General features: G+C 57.7%; 1 protein-coding gene across 1 annotated transcript; it reads left to right on the forward strand.

Annotated features, from left to right (window-relative positions):
• On the forward strand, positions 4,173–12,667 carry C1H21orf33 (chromosome 1 C21orf33 homolog). The gene is made up of 7 exons (XM_018051870.1): positions 4,173–4,358; positions 4,557–4,609; positions 5,860–5,973; positions 6,807–6,926; positions 8,927–9,019; positions 11,447–11,603; positions 12,128–12,667. The coding sequence occupies exons 1-7, from the start codon at positions 4,200–4,202 to the stop codon at positions 12,254–12,256; spliced, it is 825 nt and encodes a 274-aa protein (XP_017907359.1). The 5' UTR covers positions 4,173–4,199; the 3' UTR covers positions 12,257–12,667.

The raw sequence follows: 12,905 nt of genomic DNA on the forward strand, positions 1-12,905 counted from the left end.
GGGAGCAGACTGTAGAGCAGCGTCACCTACAGCCTTTCAGGGCCAAGCCTGTGCGCTCTGATACGTGCTCACACTGCTCACTCTTCATCATTACAGAATAAAGTTTCCCTTTGCTTCTGAACTGAACTTGGTCTCCATCTACTGGCATGAGTGTCAGCGAGCAGAAGGTGGCGCCCAACTCACAAGGGTTGTAACATGTCGTCCCGAGACAAGTATTTTTCACCCAGGAGAGCAGATAAAAAGGGAGCAGTGCCGAGAGCCAGCACGAGGAGTCCCGCCCGTGGCAAAGGTCATGAGGTTAAGGGGCCAGGCAAAGGCGAGTCGGGCCTTAAGGGAGCCTCACTGGGTCTGCTTGTGCATCTGCCCCCAAAACCAGAGTCTGCCTGCCTTGCTGCATTATGCCTTGCACCTATATTTCTGACATTAACAGGGGCTATCCCTTACCACCTTTCTCTGGAAAACTTAGAGCTCCAGTTAACAGTCTTCTGCATATAAAAGGAGTGTCTCAGATCAGACCCCTTTGATGGCTCTCTAACTTGCCTGACAGGCTTACCCAGATTTTTACAACTACGCATGTGATTGTTTATAGCCCCCCAACCACGAGAGGCACAAAGCTTAAAGCATCTTATAGAGCCCCTTTTTAAAGAGCTAAAAATTATATCGGTGTAGGTTTTCATTGTTGCATTAATGACTGTCGCCAGGCCTCCATATCCTTTATCTTTTAGGCACCTGGAGGATATTAATCAATGTAATTGGGATGTAGAAAAAGAATATAGTAGTTTTGATGTTAGCAATACTAGACTTTTGAGTTAATGAATTTTCTGTTATAAATCACTGTACTCCTCTTTCCTTGTTATAAATTGTTGTGTCCTTGCTATGTAAGAATGTAACCTTAATTAGTGCTTTCTGAAAGTGGCACCAGACTTTAGTAAGAACAACACTTTTAGGGCAAATAAGTTTTCTGGTTGACGGACCCTTATCAGAAAAGGGCCATTAAAATGCTAATGGCCTCCTGGCCAGAAGATGATGTAAATCACCTAAGACCTATGTATACAACTAGGTATGCAGAGAGAAAGCCTGGTCTCGATAAGGGTCAGGGCTGCCGACCCTGCATGACTTTGTATTATCCATTGATTTCTATGTACAACTAAAAGTGTAAAAAGCTTTCCTGGAAAATAAAGGACGGACCAGTTTCTCAGAAATCTGGCTCCCCCCATGTCCACTCTCTCTCTCTTTCTCCCTCTTCCTCCCTCTCTTTTTAGGTTGATCCCTTGGAACGCAGAGGCTCTCCGTGTCTACTTATTTGCCCGGGCTTCTAAGACCCACGCGAGAGGGAGCCCAAGGCGGGGCACCCTCCGTTTTTCAAGCGGGCACCTGTGGCCTAATGTAAACGGTGCAAGTTTCTTGTCTTGAGACTTTATTAGCTTTCCGTGTAAACCAAGGAATATCAGCCACTTTTCTCCACTAACTTTCCTACTGTCTTCTCCTGATCTTTCTTTATATCAAAGTTCCTTCCTAGACACCGACTCCATCCACTCTTCGAATTACCCTGGATCCACTGGGGCTGGACCCCGCAGAGCAGGCCTCAGGGTTGATGATCACGGGTGCCAGCTTAGCCCAGGACGAGCTCACCATGGGAAGGGGGGCCTATCAGAGATCTACCCGCCTCAGTGGAGGAACTGGCTGGAACACCAGCCTCCGGTTAGACTACAAACCGTGGAGAGCTGTGTAGACAGCGTGGTGATGGATAATAGAGCAGCCCTCAGTTCTCTCCTGGCAGAACAAGGTGTCTGTGTGGCTGCCACACCTGCTGCTGTGCATGGCCACCATCCAATGAGTGGCCACGACAGAAAGGAACTATACCAACAGGGCAGCTGGGGACACAGCCCTGCTGATTCTGTCCTGGAGGCATGGGGTTCTATAAAGGACCTTCCTGTAAGTTTGAGTAAAATTAGCTTTATCTGCTGGTACTTCTTTAGTTACAGCATTATTGATTCCTCTGTTTGGGCCTGTAATTCTTAACTTTCATGTCAAGTTTGTCTCCCTAAGGCCACAGGCAACCAGATTATTCCTCTTCGTCAACCCCTGTGTCAACCCTGAGCCGGTAGATAGCAGTCCCTCCAACCATCCAGTTTGCATACCCGAGAGTGTGTATAGCTCCATCGTCAAACTGTTTTATTCCCCAAGCCCTTGCTAGGCCTACGCCCTTTAGCAACAGGAGGCAGCTAAAGCAGTGGTTGCCTCCATCGCTCAAGACTGAGGAATGACCAAAAGACAGGCATGGACTAAAACCACCCCCTGTAAGTTACAAGGCCCATGAGGTAGGAAATGATACCGAGAAAACCAAGCCTGTTTGCAGGGGTGACTGTGGATCACAACAAACTGTGGAAAATTCTTAAAGAGATGGGAATACCAGACTACCTTACCTGCCTCCTGAGAAACCTGTGTACAGGTCAAGAAACAACAATTAAAATCGGACATGAAACAACAGACTGGTTCCATATTGAGAAAGGAGTACATCAAGGCTGTATAGTGTCACCCTGTTTATTTAACTTATATGCAGAGTATAGCATGAGAAATGCCAGCCTGGATGAAGCACAAGCTGGAATCAAGATTGCTGGGAGAAATATCAATAACCTCAGATATGCAGATGACTCCACCTTTATGGCAGAAAGCAAAGAGGAGCTAAAGAGCCTCTTGATGAAAGTGGGAGAGTGAAAAAGCTGGCTTAAAATTCAACATTCAAAAAATGAAGATGATGGCATCCGGTCCCATTACTTCATGGCAAATAGATGGGGAAACAATGGAAACGATGACCACCTTTATTTTCTTGGACTCTAAAACTACTGCAGATGGTGACTGCAGCCATGAAATTAAAAGATGTTTGCTCCTTGGAAAGAAACGCTATGACCTACCTAGACAGTATATTAAAAAGCAGAGCCATTACTTTGCCAACAAAGGGGCATCTAGTAAAAGCTATGGTTTTTCCAGTAGTCAAGTATGGAGGTGAGACTTGGACCACAAAGAAGGCTGAGGTCGAAGAATTGATGATTTTGAACTGTGGTGTTGGAGAAGGCTTTGGAGCATCCCTTGGACTGCAAGATCAAACCAGTCAATCCTAAAGGCAGTCAGTCCTGAATATTCACTGGAAGGACTGAAGCTGAAGCTGAAGCTCCAATACTTTGGCCACCTGATACGAAGAGCTGACTTATTGGTAAAGACCCTGATGTTGGGAAAGATTGAGGGCAGGAGGAGAAGGGGATGACAGAGGATGAGATGATTGGATGGCATCACTGACTCGATAGAATGAGTTTGAGCAAGCTCCGGGGATGGTGAAGCACAGGGAAGCCGGGTGTGCTGCAGTCCATGGGGTCGCAGAGTCAAACACAACCAACCAACTGAACAGGGAAACAGCTTGCTGACAGTCCCTCTGACCAAGAATCACGCGGGCACATGAAAGACAAGAATGAAGGATTGTGAACTTTAGTCATCGAGGGCCGAAGACCCACCGTGTCCTACTCCCAGTCTGCACATGGACCTGGGAAGAGGCATGAAGTGCCGCCACTGCCCCAGCGCAGAGCTCTCCATAAGGCTGTTTTCCATCAATCCCACCCTTCCCTTCCGGCTTCTTACTTCCGCATAAACAGCCCCTCCGAAGCCCTCACGTACACACATCTGAGCTTCACCCCCTGGTCCTTGCCTGGCCCCGTGGGATAAAGCCTTTTCTCCGCAAAGACCTGGCCTCTACCTGACCTTCCCCTTGCACAACCGGGTCAATGGAAACTCGGGTGGGGGTTGGGGAACGGCGGCGAGAGTGGGGGGAACGGGGGGTGGGGTAAGGTCGCCAGGCCGCTATAGTCGGGACCCTCACTCCGTCCCAACTCAGCGAACCGGAAAGGGGCCGTGGATGAGAGCTGGACAAGCGGGCGCCGGCCACTCGGTGTCGCCAGTAACGTTGAGGCCTTATGGCGACACTGAAAGTTAACTTTCCGGAACCAGTATCTCAGCACAGCGCTCCTAGGGGGCTGCGACCCTGCGTCGTCCCGCCCCGGGGAAACCTGCGCGGAGCGGCGACTGCGCGCAAGGCCGCGCAGATCACTGCTGGACCACCTGCGCTCGCGAGGCGAAGCCCGTCCCGGGCTACTGCGCAGGCGCGGCCCCGCCCACCGTGACCTGTGACCCTGTTCTCCTTGCGCAGCATGGCGGCGTTCAGGGCTCTGGCGGCGTCAAGGCTGGCGGTGACCGCCGGATTCGCGCCGCGTCCCGGCCTGTGGCCGCTGCCTTTCGGCGGACCGGCGCCCTCCTCGCGCGCGGCCCTCCACGCCTCCGCCCCGCGCCCCGGGCCCAGGGTTGCAGTGGTGAGCGGACGCGGGCACCTGGGGAGATGGGAACCTGGGGCCGTGTGGGCCGGGCGCCGAGGCCCGCCTTTTGCACCCACGCCCTCCCTCGGCTCCCCAGCCCTTCCCCGCCCCCGAAGTCGGCCTCTCCCGCCGTTGGAGGCGATCGGCCGCCCGGCGGACCCCTTGACTCTGGTGACCGGCCCTCCATCCCCGCAGGTGCTGTCTGGATGCGGGGTCTACGATGGAACCGAGCTCCACGAGGCCTCATCGTAAGCCCCCGGGCGGCTCACCCTCGGGAGGGCCGGTTCCCCTTTTCCTGAACCGTTTGGAGAAACCTTCCTGCTGGTTAGAAAGGCAGAGACCATGGTGGACGCGAAGGAAAACGTTTGAAGTCATGCATATAAAATACAGGGAGGCACAAAATAAGCATTTTAGCGCCGCCTCTGATGTCACTCAGCAGTAAACACTCTCTCCCCTCCTGTTTCTCCACACACCTGTGTTACACACGTTGGAATCACCAGATCCTGTGTTTTGGAGATCGAGCTCTATCCCATGTTTACAGTGTGATTGTGAAGGGTGGTGCAATGACCTCACTGTAGATAGGTGTTACTGGTGTAGCCTGTCACTTATTACCAAGTAGTTTATATTTTGGCTTTTCATTTATTTGAGAAGTTACTGTGAGCAGGACTGAAGAGGCTGTGAGATTCAAAGCTCGTTGGACAGCAGAGTTAGGTAGTGGTTAGGGAACACCCCCCCTCCCAAGCTTGGGACCTCACTGGCCCCAGAGGACCCTAACACTGGTGTGTCTGCTGAACCCTCCCATTGGGGGTGGCCAGCGTGTGCTGGTGTTGGCTGGACAGGGAGTGGATTTCATGGGTCGAATGTACATGAGGTTTAAGGAGCAGAGACCAGAACCAGGGGTTCCCAGCCCTGCCAGGAGATGGCTGTGATCTCTCTTGGGGTCATGCTCTCATACCACCTCCTTCCCTGGAAGGGAGTGGTGACAGCCCTGCCAGGGATGGATCACATGCCAGTGTTTGGACTCGGGCTGGCACCAAGCAGCCCTGGGCAACGCTCCTATCATTGGCAGCTCCTGGGATGCCTGTGTGTCTTCCTGCCTCCCACCCCCGTGAGGGGAAGGTTGAGGGGACCAGGACCACCAGAAGCCCTCCTCAAACCCTCAAGGCCATTGTCAGCTGGCCTGTGGGAGGACGAGTGCCCAGAGGCCGCCTGGGAACCTAGACATCCAGACTGTGACCACAGTTGGTCGCCCATCCCCATACCCTGGTTTGTAGAAGGAGCTTGGGCGCTGGCTGGTCTCCAGATCAGTGACGGCGACTCACATGGAGGGCATTTGGGTTGTTAGCGAGCCAGCTATAACTGTTTTCAGAGCAAGGAGGCTTAACCTGTGTGAGGAGCGTGCGCCTGTCCGTCAGCTGAAACCCTGTGTTTATTAGCGTCTGTGGGCAGGAAAGGGTGGGCTGGGCACAGGTCAGTCTGGTCTGGTCCCCCCATGCAGGATCCTGGTCCACCTGAGCCGCGGGGGCGCCGAGGTCCAGATCTTCGCCCCTGATGTCCCTCAGATGCACGTGATTGACCACATCAAGGGACAGCCTTCCGAGGGCGAGACCAGGTACGAGCCCTCTGCCTCATCCCTCAGTGTGGACGGGGCGGGCTGAAACTCCCCGAGAGCCCGCCCACAGTTGCTTCGTCTTAGCTGTGAGCCGAGCCCGTGTTCAGGTGGACTTCACAGCTGTGGTCCTGGGCTTGTCCCGGGCCTCGGGGTGCTCTCGCTTCCCACGCTATAGGAACAGTGAAGGCGGGTCTCCCCAGTGAGCTCTCATACCTGCCTTCTGACCGAAGGCGTGTGCGTTCCTTTGGCCTTGAACCTCATCCACCCGCCTGGGCCCCAGATATCTGTGAGCAACTCCCACCAGCATTTCTGTTCTGAGGGTGTGCAGCCCTGCTCTCAGATTCCGTCCTGCCTGGGCTATGGGGTGACAGCCCCTGGAGGCTGTTTCCTAGGGGCCCTTAGGCCAGGGTGCGGACAGTGAGGGACGAGGTGGTGGGAAGGAAGCATGGTGCCCTGTCCGGGGACTGAGGCCCCCCCAGTGAGGACCCTGGCCTGGGCTGCCCACAGGGCAGGGAGAAGTTCCCGCTGCGGCTGGTCCTTCAAAGTCGCCTCTTGATGCTCCACCCACAGTTCCGTCCCATCTGCTCTCTTCACTGAAAACCACCTGGTGGCCCTACCTTACGCTGGCATCTGAGTGACCAGGTGTGGTGGTTCTGAGCACCATTTGATAGGGTCCGGAGACTAAGTGTAGACCCGCTGGGGTCCCTGTCTCTGTGTGGCCTGTGAGCTGGGAGGATGGGTCCTCTTGTGTCAGGGCAGCTCCACCCCGCCCCCGTCCGTGCTGAGGGATGGACTGTCTGCACTGACCCTTTGGGGCCTCTGCTCATCCCCAGGAACGTTCTGACTGAGTCGGCGAGGATTGCGCGAGGCAAGATCACCGACCTAGCCAAGCTCACTGCCGTCAACCACGACGCGGCCATCTTCCCTGGGGGCTTCGGGGCCGCCAAAAACCTGTATGTGTTGCTGCTTGGGCTCTCCTCCTTTTCCCCTGGGGCGTCGGGTGGGGACACGATGGTGACAGGAGCAGCTGTGGGGGGACAGTGATGATGTAGCTGCCTCAGGATGGGACACCGAAGGGAGGAGGCTCCCGGACCAGGCCATGCATCAGGCGTGGAGTTGGGGGGTCGCTCCCTGGAGCTGTTCCCCGCAGACACCTGCCCTCTTGTGGACCTTGCAGGGGGGCAACAGTCCTTCCTTCCCAGTGGGGCCATTTGGCCACGGTCCTGATGAGGCCGGGCGCCCTGTTCTTTCTGCCCTGTGGGAACCGGAGGGTAACTGGACCTCTAGCCGGGAGGCCGTCATGACCGCAGCCGTGACGTGTTTTGGCTTTCAGATCCTCTTTCTGTTCTCCGTTCCGTTAACTCTCTTTTCCACGTTTCATGGACGTCCCCTTACGCTGGCCTCGTGGGCCCAGCACATCCCTTCCGCCTTGCGCAGGGCTGGTGCTCCCTTGGTGGAGGGGCTCGCTGCAGCTGGGGCTATGCCAGGAGGCACCAGACAGCCATGCCCGCGGCTCTGGGGCTCCAGCACGGTGTGTTGTGCCCAACACCACCATTCTCCTCCGTTGAGCCATTCACTGGTGGTGGTTCTGCTGCAGCATGATGGCCTCCCAGCTGGCGCTCTGTCTGCCCGGGTGCCATGCCCCCAGGAGCAAGGGCAGAGGTGCTTCCATTCTGAGTCCATCCCTACCCCCGGCCCTTCACTTCCAGGCTCCCCTCTGCTCGCGGGTGTCCCCAGAGAGCCTCCTCTCTTACATTCCCAGCAGTTTCCACAGTCCTTCCCCGCACTGCTGCCACACCTTGTGCCCACTGCCTCTCTCACGGCCAGCCTTGGGGTGCTCTCCACTGTCTCCATGCTCCTGAGCCTCTTGGCAGGAGGCAGCAGGTCTCGTCTGTGTCAGCTGGGCTCGTCCCCCTGGCGGGACCAGGCTTCTGTCTCTGAAGGATGAGCTGGGTTCACAGAGCCTGCCCCAGTCCCTAGACCTTGCCCAGTCTGAGGGCAGCGGCACCACTGTGTCATTGTGTGTGTGGTGGGGAGGGGGTTGGGGTTGTGTCTCTGGTGTGGCTCACGACCTGCCTCATGTGACTTAGTGGTCGTGAGGAAGCAGTGCCTTGGGTCAGCATCCTTGTCCGTGGGCTCACAGACCCCCAGGGAGCGAGCTCTCTGACCTTTCCAGGAGAAAGGCCAGCTTCTTGCCAGTGGTCTGTGCGATGCACCAGGGGCAGCAGGCGAGCTCAGCCTGACCTGTTCCCTGTGGAACCCCAGTTCTTCCTGCATGGGACCCCAAGACCCCTCTCCAGCACCGTTGCCAACACTGATTTCCGCGAGATTCACACACATGTCTTAAAAATCCAGTAAGATGGGAGCCTCTTGTTCTGCACTTTGTATTTTTCAGTTAAAGCTGCGACTTGTCCATTAACGGGCAGCCGCGCATGCAGATCCCATCACGCAGTGACATGGGGCTAACGAGACTCCAGGAATCTTCATCACTTGTGGGGATTTAGCTGATGTGCGTGTAGTGAAAGTGTAAAGTCTGACCCGTTTGAGAGCTCTCACAGCCTGAGAGCCTCCCGGGGCAGAGGCCTTGACCGAGGGAGCCAAGAGGGGGTTTGTGGCAGAGAGTGCTGTGGCGTCGCTGGGTCTGAGCCCACCCAATGGAGGGGGACCATCCAGACCCTCGGTGCTCTTGTCTTGTGAAGAAGACAGGTCTTGTTTGACTTGACTCTCATCCCTGTTAGTGATACACAGGCTCCGTCATGGGTTTCAGGCCAACGGCACTTCTGCTGCTCCAGGGCTGACCGAGTAGACAGCTGAGCGCCCACACGTGTTTGCACACGTGTCACTTCCTTCAGCTGCTGAGAAGCTGACGGAGCATTCGGGATCCAGGAGAGGGTGCTCCCTAGGCCGGCGGAGGTGAAGCCCTGAGGTCTGAGGAGCCCTCTTCTCGTGGCAGGAGCACATTTGCTGTGGATGGGGGCACCTGCAAGGTCAACAGAGATGTAGAGCGTGTGCTGAAGGAGTTCCACCAGGCCGGAAAGCCCATTGGGTAGGTGCAGCTGGGAGGGGCGGCTGTAGCCAGGTGGTGGGAGGGCCATGGTGGAGCCCGCAGCGTGGCCATGCCGGGTCCCCCAGCCAGGAGCTGGGCTTGGAGCTGTGTGGTTTTGGAAACTCTAGGCCCTTTCCTCACTGTAACTCAGGGGGTTTTGTGTGAGTTCACAAAGCCTTCCAGCTCTGAGAATTCTGAAGTTGTATGGTTACATTAATGTTTCTGGGTGACATAACAGGGAGGGGAGAGGGTGAGTCTGTCCATGTCTAGAAGGTTCCCTGGTCCTGCTCTGGCCCTACCCTTTGCCAGGCCTCTCCTCGCTCCCGGCTCAGGCAGCCCCTAGGCTAGCTGGCCTGTCCTTCCTGGAGCCACAGCCGCCCTGAGCACAGTGCTGGCCCCTGTGACACAGCTGAGCTTCCCTGGGGACTAGATCCTGTGGCGGTCACACACTGGGCCCACACTCAGGGCACAGCCACTCCTCACTGCCCAGTCCTTGGTCCTTGGTCCTGGTCCCAACAGACTGGCTGTAACTCACACCAGGAGGCTCTCGGGACAAGAAATGGCCACGTCATCATCAGACCTGCTCGTCAGGCTGTCCTGTCCACGAGCACCCCCGGGGGCTCCTCAGTCCTGCTTTACTGAGATGGTGGTGCTGGAGCACATGGTTCTTGTAGTCGGGTCATCCCTGACTGGGGAAGTCCTCCCAGGAGCACAGTGGCACACAGACGCATTGAAAGCAAAACTTGCCAGGCCTCCATCGCACAGCTGCTTGCTTTCTCTCGGCCAACTGGAGAAGGAGGTGTAGAGTGCTAAGGCTGGAGAGGACAGCCTACCAAGGGTTCAACGTCCAGGACACACATCCCGCAGCGGCCATAGCCCCAGAGGGCATGTGCCCTTACAACACCTTCACCCCATGCTCCGACTGCCCGTGGGAGGCAGTTCCGAGCAATTGCAGAGCCCAGCTGATCAGCCGTGGTGCCTCGCTGAGGCAGGGCTTGTATGTGTGGATAAGTGCCTCGCGCTCTTCCTCTAAGAGTTCGACGGCATGATGAACAGGATGGGTGCCCAGCAGATTGACCACCTCCCGGTGGGCGCTCCTCCACCTCCCAGCGGACACTCCTCCAGTGAGCGGACGCCTCAGCCGAGCTGCATGGGAGCCGGGGGAAGGGCGCAGAGCGGGGACATGGCCCTGTGGTGGCTGTCAGGTCACTCTGGGCAGCTCTGTTCAGTGCCTCCTACAGCAGCTCACCTGTTTCTTTATACAAGTGGCAGTGTCATTCGACCACGAGCAAAACGCCCTTTCTAGGTCAGGGCTCCTCACATCCTCCTTCCAAGCCGCCCGCCCATCACTCCTCGGCCTGCTCGTCAGGATTACGGACAGCGTAGGGGAGCAGCCAGCTTTGTGCCAGGCCTCTGCGTTCGTCCCCACACTGCAGGAGCCCCTGGCAGCCTGCACCTCTGGGCATCGCCTGCTGAGTTGGGTGCCTGTGGCCTGGCGACAGGCTGGTCCAGGATTTATCTTGTCCCCAGGTGCTGTGGTACCAATTAGTGTGAAGATTACATTCTTAGGACGTTTTATGACAGGGAGTGCACGCTTGGTCTTAAGGTCAGCTCAGGACCAGATGAACAGGTGGGGGAGGTGGGGCGCAGCCCCTTGGCGTTTGGGCCCCAGGGGAGTGGGGCCGGCCAGGCCCGGAGCCGCTGTGGCAGGTGTCACACATGCTGTCTTGCGGAGCAGGGCACTGGTGCAGCCCTGGCTCCCGTGGAACTCAAGTTTGCTGATCCAGGGGCTCAGGAGCTGCTGGTCAGAAGCCCCTCGATGAAGAGCAGGACCTCGGATCAGGCACCCACGTGGCAGGTGTCCCCATGAACCTGCTGGCCGCCTCTGGGGACAGTCTGCTGTGGGGGGCAGGGGTGGGCTTGGCCTGCTGCTAGGACAGGGCCCTCGCCTCCACTCGACAGGCCAGGCGAGGCTGCTGGTTGGACCACGTCCCCCAGCCCGCTGCTCTCCCTCCAGAGAAGGACGTCAGGTTGGAGCCGGTCAGTGCCGTCCAGCTTCTCTGTGTCGTGTGACAAACCGGCCGGAAGCCTCGGCCAGAGGCAGTGCTGCCATGCACGGTCCACTCCCTGGGACCCGGGACGCTGCCGGGCGCCTGGTGCGCATGTGGCAGCCGGGGCCTCAGCTGACTGCCCCCTGAGGCTCCCCAGCCTGGTGCCGGGCCCTGCACTGCCCCACGCTCCGCAGGTCACAGTCAGGCGGGCAGCCCAGGGTCGGGGTCAGACTGTAGCCCTCGGAACCGGCAGAGCCCACAGCACAGAGGTCACACTCCTTTCTGAGGCTCACTGTGTTCCCCAGGTGGCCTCACTGTGCCCCCAGCTGGGTGACCATGTGTGGTCCTGAGCTGACCCCTTCTCGTCCCCTTTCAGCTTGTGCTGCATTGCTCCAGTGCTTGCGGCCAAAGTGCTCAGAGGCGTCGAGGTCACTGTGGGCCACGAGCAGGAGGAAGGCGGCAAGTGGCCGCACGCTGGGACCGCGGAGGTCATCAAAGCTCTGGGCGCCAAGCACTGTGTCATGGGCGTGACCATATCCTTCCAACAGCTGGGGCAGCGTGGGGACCCCCTCTGGCCACTCGGGGCTGCCCTGGGGCACTGCAGGGCGGGGGTGCCCAGGGCACCTGAGTGATGGGTGTGGCAGTGAGGGTGATGCTTTCTCTGCCCAGTGGCTCTGTTCCCACGTCCCCACAGCGGTGCCCGCTGATCTTAGCGCACCCCAGACTCGGGCTTCGTGGGTGGGCCAAGGAGACGGTTTTGGGCTGGTGGCGGGGGTGGGGGTGGTGGTGGCTGTGTGGTGTGGAGATGCCCTGCAGCTGGCCCCTCAGTGGCTTGCCACTGGGGTGCGGGTCAGGAAGCAGCGCTCTGTTCGTGGGGTCTCAGCAGCTTGCTGGCTGGTCTTGGGTCTTTGCTAAAGCAGCACAGTCAGTGCCAGAAGCCTCTTCCAAGTGCTGTTGCGGGGCAGGAGGGGGATGCACTCCTGGGGGTGCAGGGTGGCGCTGGACACCAGATCGTCCTAGTCCTGGCTGCGGGTGTTTTTCCATAACCTGTGTGCACGAGGCTCACGTGGACCAGAAGAACAAGGTGGTCACGACCCCAGCCTTCATGTGCGACACCGCCCTCCACCACATCCACGACGGCATCGGCGCCATGGTGCGGAAGGTGCTGGAGCTTGCTGGCCGCTGAGGCCTCGGCATAGGCCCGCCCAGCTCCCCGCACAGCCACCCTCCCGTTGGCTTGGGACCCTGCAGGGGCTGACTCTTTGCTTAAACGTGTAGGCGTCGTCTTTGTAAGGAGGGCACTTCGCACACACTCGGGGCCGGGAGGCTGACGTGAGATATTCCCCCAGCAAGGAGGGAGTGGACGGTGGGGCCCACCCTCTGAGGAGCGCTGGGTACTTGCTCTGCGGGCTCAGGCTTCAGCTCGAGTCAGCTCTTCAGCACAAGCAGCAGGTTGAGGTGACGCCAGGCTGAGGTCGGGCTCGCCTCAGAGCACCTTATGTAGTATTTGGAAGGCAAAGTTCTTGAAGCTCACAAATCTCATAGTTAGGAGACCAAAATATCATCTCATCGGTAATTAAAGATTCTCTCACCTGGAGTAGACGTGTCCTAATTAGAATGACCTGAGGCTTTTCTAGAGCGGCAGGCCATCGGCTGGGCGGGTAAACTCGTGTCCGAGACAGACAAGGGCGCCCCATCCAGGCCTCCTGAGCCCGCAAACAAGGGGTGGCCCGTGTGAGCTCCTCACTTTGGGCTCAGGTCTGCTCATGTCAGGAAGGGAGCGTGGGCCCTGGGGGTTGGGCCCTGAGCAGGGGGGCAAGGGGACCGGGACGTGA

This window comes from Capra hircus, chromosome 1 (genome assembly GCF_001704415.2).
Source record: "Capra hircus breed San Clemente chromosome 1, ASM170441v1, whole genome shotgun sequence".
Taxonomy (NCBI): Eukaryota; Metazoa; Chordata; class Mammalia; order Artiodactyla; family Bovidae; genus Capra; species Capra hircus.